At 37.6% G+C, this 21,211-nt stretch overlaps 1 protein-coding gene across 1 annotated transcript in view; it reads right to left on the bottom strand.

The window, feature by feature from the left end:
- The window catches only part of PTPRR (protein tyrosine phosphatase receptor type R), a gene marked incomplete at its 3' end in the record, with an annotated part of 234,267 nt that extends 228,726 nt beyond the window's left edge, over nt 1-5,541 (bottom strand). Inside the window, exon 1 of the mRNA XM_084255015.1 lies at nt 5,469-5,541. Within this exon, the coding sequence (XP_084111141.1) occupies nt 5,469-5,526 (58 nt within the window). The 5' untranslated portion in view covers nt 5,527-5,541. The remainder of the gene's footprint in view (nt 1-5,468) is intronic.
- Nucleotides 5,542-21,211: the final 15,670 nt, after the last annotated feature.

Raw genomic sequence — 21,211 nt, 5'->3', positions numbered from 1 at the left:
CTACTCATTGATCAAAAAAGACAAACTTATGCCATTTGTAGCAACATAGATGGAGCTGGAAGGCATTATTCTAGGTGAAATAAGCCAGGAGAAAGATAAATACTAGATAGTTTCTCTTTTGTGTGGAATATAGAGAAACCAAATGAAAGGTCAAAGACCAGCTTCAAAACCAAGCCTTGAAAGCTAATCATAGATCTGAGACATCCAGGAGGGGAGGAAGAAGGTGGAGACTGTAGGGGGTGGGGAGAGCACAATGGACTACCACAGAGGACTATGGGCGCTTTGGTGGTGGGGGAGTTGTGGTGGCCATACTTGAGGGGAGAAAGCCTGTACTGTCAAAAAGTTAACAAGGATGTAAAACAATGGGACTTAATTAAAATAAATAATGAAATTCTACAGAGTACCAACCATTAAATAATACTCAGAGGAGTCCAGTGAACTGAGGAATGACTGAGGAAATATAAGGGAAGTTAGGAAATTATGGCTATCCTTGGAACTCAAATGAGGACAATTTTTTAAATTCATGAAAAAATATCAAATGAGAGATATGCCATAAATATTCATTGATACGAAGGACCAGTCACCTTTAATAATGTTCAACAGTAGAAGAAGATGTGAATTGGAGTTTGTAGAGAAACAGATGAGAAACAAAGAAGAGAAGGCTAAATATGGATAATTCATCCCAGAATTTTCATTAAGGTGTAGCTGGGTGTGATATCCAAGAGCATATATAATCTCCCTGGTGCTAGAAATGTGCCCTCTCCAATACATGTATACCTAGGCCCTGTAAGTGCCAAAGAAGCAGATAGGTTTGCTCAAGTGCCTCATATCCTGCTGGTAAGTTGGCTACTTGTATATCACATAGCCATTCCTTCATGCACAAGACATGTCACTAGAAGTGAAAATACTGAACTGTACTGCATCTGACAACCAGTTTGAAGGACTCTGCAGTTGAATTGATTGCTAGTTCTGTGTAAGACCATCCCTGGCTGCCCATCTGTTCATAATAGTAGAAAAGTGTCTCTGAGATAGTATGTTCCTGTGCAGGAGAGGCTTTTGGGAAGCAATTTGAATTTTGAATAAATGATCTCTGAGGAAGTCCATTTTGGACATAGCTGAGTTGACTAGCTTTGTCTTGCATGGGTGCCAAAAAGAAATTAATTTAAAAAGGAGAGTTCAGAAACATCACTTGTTATTTCAATTTACTCATATATATTTCCTCTTTAGTAGCTTTTATGTCAGGCACTGTCCCCAGGTAATAGGCAGGCAGAATCCATCTGTAACTAATACCACAGTAAACAATATAGACAAAAATCTGTGCCTTTAAGGTGCTTACCTTTTAATGAGGAAAGGGGGAACCATAATAAACAAAATGAATAAGTAAAACATATGGTAGGTGGTGAAGGACCTCTGGGAAAAGAATAAATAAAGCAGGGTAGGGGTATTGGAGGTTTTTGGAGGGAGAAGATGAAAACTAGTCAGTGAGAGCTGTGATGTCTTTACATTTGAGTAAAGACCTAAAGTTGAGGGAGTAATCCAAAGTGCTACCTGGAGAAAGAGTATTTCAGGCAAAGAAAAAAGAAGAACATATGAATTGGGCGAGGACCTGGCATCTTCTTAGACTATAAAGGAGCACAAGGTGACTGGAGAGAAAGAGAAAGAGAAAAAGAAAATCAGAGAGATAAAATGAGAGATATGGAAGAGCATATTGTAGACCCTGGCCATTTGAAAGACTGTGTTGAGTTATTTTGAACAGGAATAACTGATTCTGGAGTCCTAAGAGACTATGGAAAACAGGTATCTTAAAATCTTGAAGAATAATGAAGACTTGCCCTATCATTCTACTCTTCTTTTTGAAAGAAGTGTTTCTGCAAATGAACCTCCCATATCCTCTTGGTCACGTCATAGGAACCTTTCTTTCTTGAAGACTAGAAAAATTGACGGTGCACTTCTCTGGAAGTAAAGATACTTCTATCAGGAAAGGTTCATAGTAAGAACAATGTGGCAATTTGAAAGAACCATTCCAAAGCTTCAGGAAAGAATAATGCACTGAAAACATCAGGTTTTGTAGGTGCATTACTACGAAAAACAGTTTTCACATGACATTTGTAAAATATTCCAAGGCCTTCACTTCTTTACAACTAAAATACTATCCAATAAATATAATCGACTAAAACAGAATATGGTTATTTGGGTAAAGAAAGAGAATAAACACTGTAAAAAAAAAAGCTATCTATGTTCCTTCCGTAGATAGCTTTTTTTTATATAAGAATCATAGATAGCTATATATATAACATCCGTATTATTGGGATAGGCTTGGGGTAATGTCTTGGATATTCCAGAAGTGATCTTTTCAATTAAGGTTTATGTATTTCATAAGTTTATAGATAAAGAATGAATACTTCTAGAAAAAAAGGATTTAACAGCACTAAATAAATAGTGGCCTCACCTATCAAAATAAGAATATGGTTTTATATAGATGTAGTCACAGGTCTGGAAACCTGGGTTTTCATCCTGATCTTGTCATTAACTGGCACTTTCTTATTTAATGCAATTACTTTTATGATCTACTATTTACTGGATCTTAGTTTTCTTACTTGTATAGACAATAACAAACTTTTCTTGTTAAGGAGAATCATGAAAGAAGTGTTTCTGCAAATGAACCTCCCATATCCTCTTGGATATGGCCAGAGTTGAATGGAGGTTCTCTATCAAGTTCCATACTTAGTAATTCATTAGGATTACCTTACTCAGAGATGTGAATTACACAATATTGTACCCCAATCACTTTTTATCCCCATAGACATTATAAATAGATCACAGTAGTTTTCCCTATTGCATCAGAATTCAGGGTTCATAAGAAGCCTTCCCCCATTTTTGGCATAGTATCTAATGCAATCACTATCAAATAATTAGAGCTGGCACTCATGTTGAAATAATTTTCTATCTTATCACTAGGGGAATGACTATAGTGGAGTCAAGTGTTCCTACTATAGCTAAGAGGAGCACTTACATCTTGTTAGTCAATTTATCCTATCCCTAAAGGGTTCTAACATGTCATCAATTCTGCTGTCAAAAGCAGTCACTTATACCCTGGGCATAACCAAAATGAATCAATTACCTTTTCAGTCAAGGAGGCCTGAATATATAGATTTAATTTTTCATCTTAAAACCCATTTCTATCTTGAGAAGTGTGCTTTCTATAAAGGAAACAAACTCAGGCATTCAACAAGTAGAAAAATCAGTGAATCTTCTTCCGCCTGACCACACAATTTCTTATTACCCAAATCCATAAGAGCTTGGATAAAAAATATGATTGTTCCAGTTCTAATGAAAAACCTTAACAATGTTATTAGATAACTGTGAAAAATTTTAATTTGTTGACAGCTTGTGACCCACAACTTGCTGTTTAAAATTAAAATGCATTCAAAATGAAACTAGAAAGGCGACTACAATATTAAACTTCCAACATGCTGTGAAAAAACACCTATTGAAAGCACCATATTAAAAATGAATATAATTAATGTTACACAGCATTTTGCAACTGAAATCTAAAACAGATCTCTTTAATGCATTGCCTTATTAAATTCAAATTGGTTGAATAATCTTTTACGTTTTTTACAAATTACAAAGTCAATGCAGAAGTGGATTGGTTTGTCTTTGGTAATATACACTTTGGCAGAGCTCCAGTTATAATGTAGACTTCTAGAGTTCTCCCTGATGAATAAAATCTCTCTATTTTCCCCATCCCAAATGTTCACCTCAGCAAATTTAGCAATGTTTTCCACCTGCTAAAATTTAAGTTTACTTATAGCTTTTAAACTATCATTAATCAAGATGCATTGAATATGATGTCTACATTTGTTTATGTGTTCATTTTTAAAAAAGAACTACACTGATATTTTTGGTAGATTATCTAAATCATTTCTAAACCTGATAAGAATTGAGGTCTTTTTTAAAAAAATATGTTCGTATCAGTGCTTCAGTGCTACATTAAATGATAATGTATATAAAACTCAATAGGATATGTTTTTATCCCACATTTCAACATTAAAGATTATATTTGTAATAAAAGGATTCACTGCAGATGTTTGCAAATAACTTAATGACCAAGTCACAGCTATTTTGTAGTTTTCTAAAGGTGCCAAAAAAAACTATTAAAATTTCCTCAATGTAACATCATAATTGTAGCAATTAACGTATGTAGTTAATTGCAGCCTTAATGTTCCCGTACAATACTTGTTGAAGAAAATCACAATACATTAAAATAGCATTAGCTGCAAATACTAAAGTATAACATTTCACTCTCCTTATACATACTCAGAAAAAGATTCACCCAATCTTTTAAAAAGATATCAGGAGAACTGTAATTTCACAATTACTTTTATTCATTATCCCTGCAACATATAGTACATACTCAATAAATGTTAGTTGAATGAATGAATGAGTGTGTGTGATTGAACAACAAACACACTCAGGGAAAACACCTATGTTTGGTTGCTACAGGACTACTGCATGGACAACTGCTGTCGCAGTAGCGTTCCTAAAATCTCTGCCATATTCTATTTTTGTCCATGTGTGTGAAAAAAATGATAAAGATTCAGTCCAGCAAGTGAATACTTGCATTACATAGAAGCCGAATGTATCCTAAAGGCAGGGGCTCTAGTGACATAACATATAAAATTCCCCAGGTACTTCCTAAGGTTTTCTTCCATATGAAACTTGATACTGGTTCTGATAGCAAATACATTTATATTTTGGAGCAGTGTCACTGTCATCTTGACTAGACCTCATCAGATCTCTCCCAGGGTCAGTGGCTACCCCAGGGTTGTCAGCTTTGAAACTGATTGGATTTTTGTGTGGCGCTCTCAGGTGCTGATCATGGTGCTGAAATAGAAGAGAGGGTCCTATTTTAAACCTTTCCTTCCTCTGATTGGTTTAGAAATTCGAGCGACAAGAGAAGGGGCCAAAGGGGTCTCATTAATGTGAACCAAGAATTTCGAGCATTTGGGCGGAAATGTGGTCCATCAGGTTACAGCCAAAGCATCCCTGCGAGCCCTCTCTAAAGCGAGAGACCTTACGGATGTAGCTGCTGCAGTAGAAGGTTACATCCAGTAGAATGTCTTGCCTCTCTCCTGAAAAACTGGCAGTCAAGTGCATAGCCTAGAAACAGGATCGGGGAGTCTAGATGCAGGGGAGGGGAAGGGAAACAAACCTGTATTCATGTGGAAAATGCTCACTGTTATTTGTGTGAGATAAGGAAAAACCAAGGGCTGATTTTTACCTTAAGTTTTGGACCTCAGTCTTCCAACAGGTGTACGACTTTCACCCTTTCCCTGTCAGCACTGTCCTGCTTTGCCTCTCTAAGGCTTTCTTTGCGAGGCAAGCTTTTCCTAGAGTCCTTAAGCATGTGCAGTTTCCCATCTCATCCACAGCTCCAGTTCTACGCACAGCAACCCCTTCCTTACCTGCAGCGTGAAGATTAAGAAGGAGGCACAGCGCAGGGAAGATGACTGCTCTCCGCATAATGTTTGCATTGAGAGGCGGAGGACAAACTCCACCACGACCCCACTTCAGGTAAAGTGTTATTAGAAAGAGCCGCCAGCAAGGATCCTCTGGTCTCCGAGATGCATTCGCAGGTCCTCCGCTTGGGTTTGCAGAGCGGTCTGTGGCGCCTACAGAAATAAGCACCAGCTTCGCGCCCCCCCCCTCCCCCCGAGAGAGCGGGGCGAGCCAGAGGAGGCGGAGAAGGGAGGGGGCCCCAGCGTTCAGAAGCGGCTAAAGCTTGGCCTTTCTGGAAGCCCCGCAGTGGCAGCGGAGAAAGCGGGGTGGACTCAGGTTCCAGCCCTGGAGCCGGGCTGCTTGGCAGGCGGTACAGTGGGAGCAGCCGGGGACGCGCGGCGGCTACTGAGCATGCCCAGCGCTGGTCCTCACGCGGCAGGGGCGCTTCAAAGTGCAATTCCACTTCGGGTCTTAGCGGCTACTGCGAGGGGAGCAGGCTCAGCTGTGGGGCGTTGGAGGGGGAGCGGTGGGGGGCTTTTTGGAGAGGTTATTAGTGATAAAAAGTCTGTCAAAAACCTGTGGGTGGAGTGCGTGGAGCTAGATGAGGGCCTGGCCAGAGCAAGCAGATAGCCTAAGACAGGGTCAAGCTCACAACCACCTTGCTCCTCAGAATCTTGGTGACACGTGGACAGAATTCACTGCTGGGAGTTGACCTCTGCTGAACCCCTGAAGGATGAGCTTCTCAGGGATGCCTTTAGAAATGTAGTATAGGTGTGTTCTGCTGCTGAGCATCCTGCCTCACCTGGGGAAGCTTTCCAATGCAGCCTGCTTGGTGTAGAGAGTAAATGGCATCCTGGGGGTGCTTCTTTCTAACGGATTTTGGTTTTCTCCCCCTCTTTTCTGGTCCATACCTACATTTAAACTTTCTCCTTAGTCAAGACCAAAGTCTATAACCATGGTAACGGAAAGAATGGAAGTCATACTTTTAGACAGACTATATCCATGTAGCTGAAGAAAAGAAGGCACCTTTTTGCTCTATGGAGATAAAATTGTTTTTAGTCTTTATTTTACTTTCCAAGGTGAAGAGTAATAGACTCATGTGTGTAACTGGGGTTCTCTGGTCCAGCTCTTCCTCTCTAGGCAGACTGCAATGGTCTAATATAAATGACTCTTACCTCACTAGCTCACCCCCATCTAAGACTTTGGAGTGTGGAGCCCTTGTATTAGTCTGATGCTAAATACTCCTAGTCGTAAAGCCCTCAGCCAGATTTCTCTTGCTTAACTATCCCAGGAGCACTGATCTTTGCCCCTCAAAGTCTTTATGGGATGTCATTGTCTCTTCTCTGGTTGCCTCCACCTGCTTCACCCCCACATTCAAGCTTACAAATGTCTAACCTTGCTCTCACTTTTCCAGAAAACCCTGGCCTCACTCCAGATTACAGTGATATTTCTCTTCCACACATGAATGCATACACGAAACTCAGACCTCATTTTTTTTTAAAAAAAAGATACTTATTTGACTGTGGCCTTTCTTACAACACAATTGTAGCTTCACAGAACTTCTGCATCTTTCTATCACTTAAATTGAATGAAGCCATCCTAAGCAAATAAAAGATTCAAATAAGTGTTTATTCTATTGTACTGCATATTTCATTCAATGTATTCTTCATCTACTATGATTAGAACAACTCATAGGAAATAGGCTACCCACAGGAGTTTAAATAAGGCAGGATTCCATAGGATCTGAGAGCCCAGACAGTATCATTTCTTTTATAATTTGTTTTATTGCCAGCACTGACAGACAAGGCCAGGAAATGCACTCCAACAGGTAAGAGAAAGGAAGGATGAGAAGTATTTTTAATACCTTGACTGCTCTTCTAGGCTGAAAATAAATTTTATTCATTTTCCTTCCCCTCTTCTCTATCCCCCACATGGGTATGTGATGCGCCATTTTTTTTTTAATAGAGGCATGTTTTTATTTATTTATTTATTTGTTTTGTTTATACATGCACTGGGTACAGTCAGAAGTGCGGGAGGGTGAGAGAATTCACCAGAGCCAGAGTGGGGAGCAGAGCAGGCAGAAGGACCAAAGTACACTGCTGAGGGGAGCAGCGGGCGGCAGGAGAGGTCTGCGCACCATGCAGGACCCTCCTCTGGTGGCCGGGGAGTAGCCGGGGATGGAACCAGCACCACAGAGGCTGCGGGCAGCTTCGCAACCCAGTGCTCAACCGCTGCGCCACGGGGGAGGCCCGTGATGCACCATTTTGGTGGCTCTGCCACTTGAGCCCAAATTACTTCAAGCTCAACCTATTCCCCTATATCCTTTTTCTGCAATATATACTACTTTTTAACATATCAAAAGAATTAGTTATTAAATATGCCATTTATTGTCTGTGTCCTTACCCTCCGAAGTCCTCTACAATCGACTTCAACCTATAACAACCAAGATCATGGCCATTTTATTCACTGATGTATCCCAACCAACTCAAACAGTGCTCCCACAAAACAGGTGTTCAACAAATTAGTAAATTTTGATAAAGTTTAATATTGATTATTAGCATAGGTCTTTGGAATTCTTACAGAATAGTTATTTGAGACAATTTATTGAACTATGTCTAAAACTTAGAGGATCAACCCCTTTCATCTAATGTCTGGTACAAGAGTGGATGCAGGCCTGGGAGTCAGAGTGGGGATAATATTAGCCAATTTACAATGGTTATGAGTCCCTTATTTTCTTCCTCCCTGCAAAAAAAAAAACAAACCATCAAGGAAAACCATTAAGTCAGCAAACTTTCACAGATCTTCAAGAAGAAAAGTCACTTGTGGTAATGAAACATTGCTTTCAAAATGTCCTGAGCCCTTTACTTTCCTATGGACAACTTCACTATTTTGGTGGAAAGGGGTTGGGTAGGGAGGAGATGAGCATTTAAAGTTTGAAATAATATAATTGTCTGTGACTTTGCCAGTAAGAAGGCAGTTAGGGATTTACTTTTGAGGTACTGGTAGCTGAATTATGAAGTTATGCATAAAAATTCCCTTAACAGCAAAATTTTCCAATTTTCATTTTGACTAGGTATGCTACTAGAATAGCTCAGCATGTTAAAAATAACCTCAAGTGAGCTATAATTTTGGTGGCTGGACATTCATTATTCATTTACTTAAAAAGATGAAGGAACAAGAAAAATTCCTTGGCAAATCAATCTAAAATACTGCCAATTAATTTGATCCCATGGCATGTAAAATCAAAGGACAGTAGGTGAACTAGCAAATTAGTGAAAAAGTCAGCCTCTTACCTCTTGGAGAACTCTTGTATGCGAAGAGATAGTGTTTCCCGCAACTCTGTGATGTAATACTAGTAAATACAACTTGGTTTTTTAGAAAAGAAGTTGGTTAAAACATTGCATCAGAGGTTTTAAAAGTTAGTTCCAATTCAGAGAACCATAGAAATTAATGTGAGGGAGCCATACAAATTTATACTGGCCTAAAAACCTGGGTCCTAACAGAAATCATTTACACTTTGAAAGATAAATAAAAAATTTGTCTCAGGCCTTCCTGGTGGCACAAGGGGTTAAGACGCAACCTATGAAGCTGTCCACAGCCACTGCAGCACGAGTTCAATCCCTGGCCAGGGACCTGCCCACATGGCGCAGCAGACCTCTACTGGCTTGCCCACTGCTCCCCCTCAGCAGTGTACTTCAGTCAATTTGCTGGTTCTGTTCCCCATTCTGTCTTTGGTGAATCCTCTTACCCCCCATACCTCTGGCCTGTACCCCAGTTCTTGCATGCATAAATAAATAAATCTTTTTAAAAATTGTCTCATATGCAGTTTTCCTCCAGGGTCTAGGATCTGTGTATTTGCACAGGAAATAGACAATAAATGACATATTTAATAACTAATTCTTCTGATATGTTAAAAATCTGTAACAGTAGAAACATAGTCTTTATTTCTTATGAAATGAGATTCAGAGAGAATTTACACAAGAAATAACCCTTTTAGAATCCTTCCTCAAACCAAATTTAACTTTTATGGCTCCCACATTAACTTGACTATAAAAATGGATGAAATCTATTCATGTTGGCCACCCTTCCACCCTTCCTTAGGACATTTTAAATAGAGAAGTTGGATATATTGACTCAGAGCTTTCTATCTAAATTATTTAAATTATCACTATTATTTAAATATTATGATAGCTAACAATGATCACCTCCTATATTCCCGGCTCTGTTCTAAGCTATGGATACTCAATATAAACTTTATAGTATCACTGAAAGAAGGCATTGTCATCATCTCACTTTAGAGATGAGGTAACTGAGGCATGGAGAAGTAGTTTGCCTGAAATCAAGTAGTAAGCAATCAAGCAAAAGGTAAGTTGTTAGTTAGTATGCAACTATCCAAGCTATCATAGTATATATCTACACACACACATACACACACACACACACACACTATCTCATAGTATATGTCTATATACATAGTTATATGTATATACCTTAGGTAGTTGGTTATTATATGTATGAATATAGTTAATAAGTTACATTTGGCTCACCAAAACATATCTGGGTGAGGGCAGGAGATACTGGCTCTAGACGTGACAGTAAAAAACTATGTGGTGAGAAAAACCCATAGGAGATTGTCTCCAAAAGGGTGGGACACTGCTGTGGCTAGGAATTCTGGGATCTAGTATCTAGTGAACAAAGACAGACATCAAGTAAAATCATGCTTGACAGAACAATGTTAGAAAGATGCCAAGGGGAGAGTAGAAGAGAGGAGATGATCTCTTCTATGTAGGTCGGAGCAAGTAGGGAAGGTAGAAAATAAGAAACAAAAAGAGGAGAACAGTAAATGAGCTGAATCTACATGGATAAGTAAGTTTTTTATAAAAGATCTATTTATTTATGCATACAAGCCAGAAGTGCAGAGGGTGAGAGGATTCAACAAAGACAGAATGGGGAGCAGAACATGCAGACTGACTGAAATACACTGCTGAGGGGAGCAGCGGGCGAGTCAGGAGAGGTCAGCTGTATCATATGGGTCACCTCCCTGGCCGGGAATCAAACTCGTGCTGCAGTGGCTGTGGATAGCTTCGTAGAGATGCGTCTTAACCCCTTGCACCACCAGGAAGGCCCCTGGATAAGTAGGTTTGAACTGTTCTACATAAAGAGAAAGCCCAAGGATTGTGCAACCTGGCCAAAGACACATGAAGTTGTGAAATGAATTCAAGGGCGTTTTGAATGTATTCAGGAAGAATAGATGACAGTGACCAGCACCAAACTGAGATTTGTAATATGCTTACCCTTCTTCATTCTTTAGAGAATCACCTCATCAATCTGAGTGATATCTGTGTATAAGGGCAATGAAGAGTGAATAATTTTTCAAAATAAAGAATTGATGTAAATTGAGCTATATTCAAAGGGGAGTGACTCAAACAATGAATAAATTACAATTTCACAGGCAAAGTTCTCATGTTCAGGTATGTACGTTCAGCACTATTTTTTAAAAAGTATATGCTTATCAAAAAAGATAAACTCATGCAATTTGCAGTAACATGGATGGCGCTGGAAAGGATCATGCTCAGCGAAATAAGGCAGAAAAGAAAAAGAAAAATACCGTATGGTGTCACTCATAGCAGGAATTTAGAAAAATTAAATAATGGACCAGGAAAAAAGTAATTATAATAAAGAAAAAATCAAAATTAACAAGCAACTATAAACCAAAGACACACTAATAGGGGGTGGGGGGGAAGGTAGGAGAGGAGGGATTAGGGCCAAAATAAGGGGGGGGTGGGAATTGTACCGGGAATATAACCAACATGAGAATGCGTACATTGTGCAAAAATGAAATATAATGTAAGAATTATATAAAATAAAATATGAAATAAATCAATAAAAAGTATATGCTTTCTCACCCATAATAAGACAAAATTACCAACGCTGTGAATGAAAACAATGAAAGTGAGGAAAACAATGCAATAACAAAGAACATGAAGAATGGGGAGGAAAATCACTAAAGTTTACCAAATATCTAGTCATATGTATTCTAAGAAAAAAAATAGGTGCCAAGACAAGATGTATATTTGTCTTCCCCTATGTAAAATGTGCTGTTGCAGTAAAATACAAAACATCAAAAATGAAAGTCTGTGGGTAACTATAGAATCAGCTATTGGTGCATCATTAAAATTTTATTCAAAATGAAGTACAAACTTTCCTGGGAGCTAGTCCTTGGTATCAACGTATTGTATTGTCATCTATCCTGGCGCTGTGAAGGTCAGATTCATCCAAGATGTTGGTAATAGATTTACAAACTGCTGACTCTCCTGCATTAGCTCTCTATCCATCCCAAGACAGTAATCAGCCTGCACTTAAGCCATCTATCATTCTGAGTAGCACACAGATGTGAGAGTCCTCAATTATAGCTGAGACTAGCTACTTGGGGAAAGTCAAAAACATTTTCTATAATGTTTGGTCACTCTTTTAAATTTCTTTGAATGAGGCCACTTTGGAACAGCTCATTTGCTCCGTAACCCAAGACACGAAGAATATCCTGGCAATGCAGGCAAAACTGACCCTAGACCTGGCAGTAAAGCTGTGTGGTGAGAAACACCCATAGGAAATTATCTGTAGGAGGATGAGACACTGTTGTAGCAGGGAACTCTGGGATCGAGTTTCTAGTGAAAAAAGACAGACAGCAAGTAAAATCGCACTTGGCAGAATTATGTCAGAAGATAAGGGTTGATTAGATCATTTAATCTCTCTCCAGTTCTGTTTCATTATTTTTCACATAATTATAAGGTGATAGAAAATAACATCTCCCAAATAGGGCTTTCATTGATTCAGTGACTGCTCATTCTTTAAAACTATGAAGTCATCCAGTGTTTCTTTCCATCTTATGCTTCCTTCATTCCCTCATTCCTACAGCTGTTTGTCTACAGTAGATAAAGGGATGATTTGTAAGAAATAGTCTGTGGTTTAGGATTTAAAATATTTTTAGATTAAAATGTTCCTTTATGAAAGGCCTGTACTTTTTTTTTTTACACTTTTTTTATTTTTATATTCCCCATACAACTGCAACCCCCTGATTTTGACCCCAATCCCTCCTTTCCCCGTCCCCCCCTCCAAAGTGTGTCTCTGGTTCATAGTTGTTTGTTGATTTTCATTTTTTTCTTTCTTATAGTTATTCTTTTTCCTGGTCCTTTATTTAGGTTCTCTAGATTCCTGCTGTGAGTGAGACCATCCGGTATTTTTCTTTTTCTTTCTGGCTTATTTCGCTGAGCATGATCCCTTCCAGCGCCATCCATGTTGCTGCAAATTGCATGTGTTTGTCTTTTTTGAATGCTGAGTAATATTCCATGGTGTATATGTACCACATCTTCTTGATCCAGTCATCTGTTTTGGGGCATTTGGGTTGTTTCCAAAGCTTAGCTATTGTAAATAGTGCTGCTATAAACATAGCTGTACTGTACTGTACTTTTATAACATGGAAGGGGAACCTAGAGCAAATCTTACTAAAAAATGTCTGCTGACTCTAACATAATTACTGATATACCCAAATAACTAATCCATCATCTGTCTGTGGTCATAACTGTGACTTAGTCATCATAATCTATCTGTGCTAGGGCAACACCAGTGACTTAGTTCAGACAATATATTAGGAAATTTATTTGACATCAAGTTGCATGAGATCCACTATCCCACACACATTCCAAAAAACAATGGAATAATCTTCTGGTATTTTATTGACATATGATGAGCCAGAAAGTGTTTTTAGTAGTTGTTATAAATTATTTAACAAAATAAACAAAAGATTCCTGTCTTCCCAGAGTTTGCAGTCTAGGAAGAAAAGAAATACATTTAATAGTAAATATAAGAATGTAAGAAATAAGTAAATGATATAGTACAATGGAAATTCCCAACTGCTATAGGCAAAGGAAAAAATAGATCAAAATAAGAAAATTATGGGAGTAAAGCTAGGGAGAGAATGTTGATATAAGGAGTTTACATAATTAAATAAGGTCTTTAAGGTAAGCCATGTAGAAAGGTGAGAACTGAACAGAGGCAAGAAGTTGGTGAAGGAGTAATAAAAGCAAACACCTGGTTAAAGAACTTTCTAGAAGAAAGGGACAGCTACAGCAAAGGCTTTTGTGATTCCATAGATGTTTTAAATATCTATCTGCATGTGTCAGAAATAATTTCCAGCATATGTCTAAAGATAGTAAGTATATAAAGAGAAACAGTTGAAAAATTACCTAATTAGACTAAATGAGTAATTCTCCACCAAAGATTTTTATTAATTCAAATTGAACTAATTTCAAATTACAATAATATATCTTTATCAATAACAAAGCTATTAACAGACTTAGATTGTAATTTCCCAAAGTCAACTGTTGTAGTAACTTGGAATTCCTGTTCTAATTTCATTTTTTTGATGTGAAGCAAGCTCTTCATACATTTGGAAATGTGGATTCATATTTTGATTACACATCTTGAGAGACTTAGTGGAAAACTGTGTAAATTACCTATTTCCTAAACTACCAAAAAATAATAAAAAGGCAATCCAACATATGGATGGGGCATCTAAGCAGGTAAAGAGTGAGAAAAATATGGCTAACATTTTGGAGTGTCTGGTATCCTCTATTTGTTTTCTTAGCCTCTTGCTTGGCAAATGGCATCAAAATACGTGGGTTAGGTATTGTCCAAATGCCAGAGAAAAAAGATTTGAAGGTTCTCTGCTATAATAGCCTCAACAAATAATTTTGAATTTTTTGTTATTTTCAGTGGCTTACAAGGTAACTTCATTTTATGTTTTAATAAGTGTCCTTTTGATTCAATTCCATGTAACTTACCATGAAAATACTGCTTTGTTGTTAACACAAATGGAGAAGAAAATATATGCTATTCCTTTTGTACAGGAATCATCTGGATCCTCCAGTCATAGAAATACTCTACTTTAGAAAAGAAAGTAAGCATCTAGCCTAGATTTTGACTGCAGAGCTTAAAATCACATTTCATATCAGGTCTGTTCCAAAAGTTATGACCTCAAAAGTGGGAAAATGTACTCCTTTCAAAATCAAATTCAGTTATACATTTGAGAAAAAATTAAATTCAACTCTTTTTGAATCAGCCATTAGCATAATTAGATAACAGTCCATTCTGAATATGTTCAGGAAGAAAAGGTGACACTCTTTCTAGAAAGTGGGCAAAAACAGGCATGACATTTTTGAAGTCTTCCTTTATCTGAATTAATTCTCTTCAGTATGAATTTGGACATTTTATAGCACAAAAGCAAAAGCAAAAACATCCACTGCTCAATAGACAATACAACAAGAATGAAAATAAAGCATGCCTATGGAGTCTATTAACTAATGATAAATATGGCTAATATTTTCGTATATCTGGTTTCCTCTATTCCCACCCTGGGGATTTATGTGTCTTTGCATGAAATACTTATTGGGTAATTTTAATGTCATTTTTGTATCACTGGGACTATACTACAGATTTGGAAACTATTTCCCTAATAGTATCAAGGGAACACATTTCCAGGTATTTATTTTGAATGATTGCATAGCATTGTACTACAACATTCTATTTTTTTATTTTTTTTAGAGCTCTTCTTCAATCAATGTGAATTGCTTCATAAGCAAAAGAAAAGACACTCAAATGATGCTCACTTACCCTCTGATATGTTAAAAACTGTAAAGGAGATTGAAAGTTACATATATTTCTAATCTAGTAATTCTAGTGCTAGTGAAACCCTTGCCCCATTTAAAGAAATTCTAAGTTGTCAAAACCAGTTTGTCAAGAATGGGACATCAAGATTCTGGGTCAAATCTCAACTCATAGCAAATCAGGAAGAACCTGGATGTATGTATATTTCAATCAGGTTTCTACCCATGCTAAAATGGTGTCTAAACGAGAGTGGATGAGAAATCTTTGTTCTGTTTTTTTTTTTTTTCCTTTTTTCCTTAATCCCTGGACAACTCAGTTGACTAACACTAAAAACACTATCACAAAAATACCTTGGGTAAAGAGAACTGCAAAATGAATTGTAAAAATAAGAGCTAGAGAATTATGGTTCTTTTGTAAAATTATTTTTACATTGCTTCTGGTCTCTTATTATTTAAAAACAAACAAAAGTCATTAATGGTACAAAATATTCTCACTCTTATTATTTTCCTTTTCAAATGTAATGACTATTACAATTTTATAGTTTATTATTCCTAATCATGTCTTTAAACTTTATTGTAGGTATCAATAAATCATATGCCTTGGAGACAAGAACATACAGTTGGAAGATAAAGATATCACACCAAATGGTGTGATGGGTTAAGATATTTAAGTCTGAGTAATATCAATATTTAGGAGGGCCACCCTGGTGGCACAAGGGGTTAAGCACAGCACTATGAAGCTATTCACAGCCTCTGCAGCATGAGTTCCATCCCTAGCCAGCCTGGGATCTACCCACATGGTGCAGCAGACCTCTCCTGACTAGCCCGCTACTGCCCTCAGCAGTGTACTTCGGTCAATCTGCCTGTTCTGTTCCGTTCCCCACTCTGTTTCTGTTGAACCCTCTCACCCCCCGCACCTCTGGCCTGTACCCAAGTTCTTATATGCATAAGTAATCTTTTAAAAAATCAACATTTAGGAGAGGACGACAGATGCGAGAGACTTACCCTATTAAAATAAAGACAAGAGACCTATCAAATCTCAGATAGCATCAAAAGGCATGAGATAGCATCAATATCCAATACCAACAACCTTGCAGTTGTTAGGTTCTCAATATTAACATTTTAGTAACTTCCTCTGTGCTATATTTTGCCATCATCTTGCCAGTACCTATTTCTCACAAGTAGTTTTTTCAAAAATGACATGAAACTACCCTTAAATCCTAGAGGGTGTGCTAAATTATAGTGCATCACAGAATGGAGAAGGGTAAGAGCATTTGTTCACAACAGTGACCTTCCTAGTCATGCTGGGAAAGCAGAAAGTGCACCTGTGGAGGGACACTTACCAAGGGGTTCATGCCAGCTCAGTGTGAATGGAGAGCCACAGATAGCTCTGTATAGCAGGTGCACCCTCCTCAAGACACATGTTAAGCAAATTGGTGCTCTGTGTTTGGCTATTTGGAAGATACCTGTGAGTACTTTAATATGTGTTTTGATGTATATTTGATGTGGGTTTTTAATGTATCTTAGAGTAAACTCTCTGCACAGCTCTATTCTTTTCCTTGCCCCACAGGGATGTTATTTGTGAATCTTATTAAAAATTAACATGGATCTATTTCCATTACACTGCCTGTCATAGATGAAGAATAGGGTATGTTGACAAGCACGAGTCATCCATTGATATCTGGACCTAGAGGCACTGGAAAGCATCACAAATCAAGTAAAGGGACTGGGGAAAACACAATGATTTATCTAAATGATGTCAGAATCTCATGTGTCAATAAAATTCTGGGGTGGCCATAAATTCAGAGATTTCTATTTCTTCTTATAATGTTTCTAGTTTATATATTCTTGACTTTACCTGTTTTTCACTCAAGTCAGCATCCTACCAGTGATCGATATGGAACATGAAAGAGGGCAGCTAAACTGAGAATTAGCTGAGAAAACCTTGTTAATACTACAGAAACATGGTTGCAACAAACCTTTGTTAGAGGCATTCGAGTTCAATTCATGTCTTGCTACCTTGCAAAAATGAATGACCCTCTCCCGATAAAAACTAGAAGCAAAACAAAAATTTTATCTGGGTTAATCTTTTCCATCACGCAAATATCATGAAGATATCCATCATGCATCATGCAAATACTCTCCTCTGTCCACTTCAATGCCTTCTCTGGAATACCTGAAATTCTGGGCAAGGTGAAGGAGAAAAAATATTGTAAGAGGCATTAGACAAGTAATTTGTTTTCTGTAACCTCATTTTCTTCATCTGTAAAATGGAAACAGAGTCTTCTTGTGTGAGTGGGATAACTAAATTGTAAAATGTATATAAATAAAACTCTTAACAAGGTATTTAATACACACCAAAAAGATGATTGATGGTGATTATTATTATCATGGAATTTGCATTAACATTCATTCACATTAACAGTCATCACTAATGTAAATTCATTCTGCATCTACTACCAGGTAACATAGGAAGAATCAAATAGTCAAGAAAAATTGTGAGAGAAAAATACTTTAAATTAAAAAACAATTGTTATTCAGTTTGGTGATGCTATATCAATATATGTATTATATATTTAGCAACAGTTTGAAAAACCACTACACATGCAATTACACACTTGAAATGTACAATCTACTTTTTATCCAGAGAGAAATTCTCTCTTGCCATAAGAATTAAGTCTTCACATAGCATTTTTATTGTAAAATATTTGTATTCTGTTTTTTCTGTAACAAATAGAAAAAAAATGGCTTCAGTAATTATATCTAGTTTACCAACTTGCTTCTTTTCCAAGGATATGTGCATTTGGTATGGAGATGTTTATATTGTGTACATATAATATAGTTATGTGTTCTGTAACTGAAATTGCTTCTCCTTTAAATGATTCAATACATCAGCATGCATCATTCTTCCAGGCATTTTGCCACCTGAACAAAATTGAGAAGCCCCAAGCTAATCTATGAGGATGGCTAATTTCAAGAGCAGACCATAAATCTTCAGCAGTGAAGGATTATGCTGAGTTTGAAGGGCTGCAGTGGAAGATTTGACAAAGTGATGTGGAACTGAAAGAAGGTATTTTCATAATAAATAGAAAGTTAAAACAATCATGATGCAGTATTTTGGGGGTACCTTGTAAGTTACTCCCCATGTATAAAAAGGCATGGACTGAATGAATGCTGGTACCCCACCAGAATGCCATGATAAGGTCTTATAACAAACATCCCCTGGCACCACAGCAGCAGCACAACAGAGTACTATAATTATAGATGGAAACAATGAAAGTATTTCTGACATTATTTATAACACTATTTCTGATGCTAACCCAAGTAAAGCTCCAAGACTGTGACCTCTAGCAGTCAAGGAATAATTCATTAGAAAGGTGCTCACACACTCAATCCACACTTACTAAATGAAGCAGACACTATTCCAGGCTCTGTCCTAGGCACCAGAGATTCAGAAATGAACAAGATGCTATCTAAGACTTATATGAATCTCAGTATATTCTAAAAAAGGAATGAGGGAGTAAAACAATTGCTGAACAGTGAATTAATTGATGTGGGGTCTCAGATGAGGATAACCTTACTTGGCATGAGGATGCCAGAATGTTCCCAAGAGAAAATGACACTTAACTTTGAAGCACATATTAGATTCCCTAGAACAAGAGAAAAGAATCATATAGGTGAAACACTACATGACATACACCTCAGCAACCTCTTTAAAGACTATGAAAACAACCCAAATGCCCAAAAATAGATGACTGGATCAAGAAGATGTGGTATATATACACAATGGAATATTATTCAGCAATCAAAAAAGATAAACTCATGTAATTTGCAGCAATGTGGATGGAGCTGAAAGAGATCACACTCAGTGAAATAAGCCAGAAAGAAAAAGAAAAATACCAGATGGTCTCAGTCATAGCAGGAATTTAGAAAATCTAAATAAGGAACCAGGAAAAAGACTAATTATAATAAAGAAAAAAATCAAAATCAACAAACAACTGTAAACCAGAGACACACTATGGGGGAGGGAGGAGGAGAGAACGGATTAGGGTCAAAATAAGGGGGGTGGCAATTGCATGGGGAATATAACCAAAATGACAATGTATACATTGTGCAAAAATGAAAAATGATGTAAGATTATGTTAAATAAAATAAAAATAAAATAAAAATAAAGACTCATCACCCAAAGCAGTAATAGTGAAGGCAAAGATAAACAGCCGGGACTACATCACATTAAAGCGCTTCTGCACAGCAAAAGGGACACCCCACTGACTGGGAGAAAATTTTGCACACAACACTAATGATAAAGGACTGATCACAAAAATCTACAAAGAGCTGATGAGACTCAACAAAAACAAAGTAAATAATCCAGTCAAAAATGGGCTGAAAAGCTAAAAAGGAACTTCTCCAAAGAGGAAATGCAAATGGCCAACAGGCATATGAAAAAATGTTCAACATCACTTGTAATCAGGGAAATGCAAATCAAAACTACAATGAGATAACATCTTACACCAGTGAGAATGGCACATACTAAAAAAAGTAGCTACAACAAATGTTGGTGCGGATGTGGAGAAAAAGGAACTCTCCTGCACTGCTGGTGGGAGTACAAACTACTCCAACCACTACGGAAAGCTGTGTGAAGATTCCTCAACTTGCTAAAGAGGGAGCTTCCATATGATCCAGTAATTCCACTCCTAGGTATTTGCCCAAAGGACACAGAATCATTAATTCAAAAGGGTACCTGCACCTCTATATTTATAGCAGCACTATTTACAATAGCTAAGCTATGGAAACAACCCAAATGCCCCAAAATAGATGACTGGATCAAGAAGATGTGGTACACATACAAAATGGAATATTACTCAGCAATCAAAAAAAGATAAACGCATGCAATTTGCAGCAACATGGATAGAGCTAGAAGGTATCATGCTCAGTGAAATAAGCCAGGAAGAAAAAGAAAAATACCAGATGGTCTCACTCATAGCAGGAATTTAGAAAACCTAAATAAGAGACCAGGAAAAAGACTAATCAATACAAAGTAAAAATCAAAATCAACAAGCAACTATAAGCCAGAGACACATTATGGGGGCAGCGGGGAGGAGAAATTAGGGTCAAAATAAGGGGGGTGTGAATTGTATGGGGAACATAACCAAGATGAAAATGCATACATTGTGCAACAATGAAAAATGATGTAAAAATATATAATATTAAAAATAAAAACAGGAAAGAATCAAAAACCTTCCAGTGTACCAAGGCCCAGAAGCATAAGTAAGAGCACATGAGGTAGAGAGGGGATGACAAGCAGTATTTCTTGTAGAACATGTTGTGCTGAGTAGGAGCAGGTCTGCAGGAAAATGACAGGAACCCAGTTGGGAAGGCTTGTGTTAAAATGTGTGTCTGGTGTCTGGTTTCTTCCAAAGGGTTACCTTGGGAAATCTGTGGTTCTGTGTCAGCAGCGGATGTTAGCAGTGTCACTCATCCATTGCCTGCAATACTTGGGTCAGAAGGGCAAATTTCAAAATCATCTCTGGAAAAGAAAGACCAGAAAATTTCAAGCCAGGAAATTTTGTCTAAAGGCAGATTGGAATCTTGAACCAAGCATTGGTAGCCAAGATCTAATGCCAAATGGGACTCTGAGAACTAACAGATGAGTGCAAAGAGCAAGAGGACAAAATAAGCAAATTGGTATCAATCTGGACAAATTCTGGAGGCAGCTGAAAAGCCCATGATGGATGGTTTCAGCATTTCTGGCAGTTTGTTTATGTGGCTCATTAGAGGAGCCTTAGGGCAGTTATCTAGCACATAGTAGGCGTAAGTCACATTTATACCGTTTGTCTATTTACATGTGTGTCTAGATGCAACAATTCATCTTCTAGTCAAGAATTTTTCTAATGCAGATAATCTTTTAGGATGATTTACTAGCCTAACAGGTATCTTATCCTTTCCAAATAAATATTGTCCATCTCATCACTACACACCTATTATAGAGCCAGAGTAGGTGCTACCTGAATTGAAATGAAAGAATCTGCCAGTGCAGCCCTTCCCTC

Source organism: Talpa europaea (genome assembly GCF_964194135.1).
Source record: "Talpa europaea genome assembly, chromosome: 15".
Classification (NCBI taxonomy): Eukaryota; Metazoa; Chordata; class Mammalia; order Eulipotyphla; family Talpidae; genus Talpa; species Talpa europaea.
Note: the sequence above shows the minus strand (reverse complement) of the source record. Positions and strands in the feature narration are given on the sequence as shown.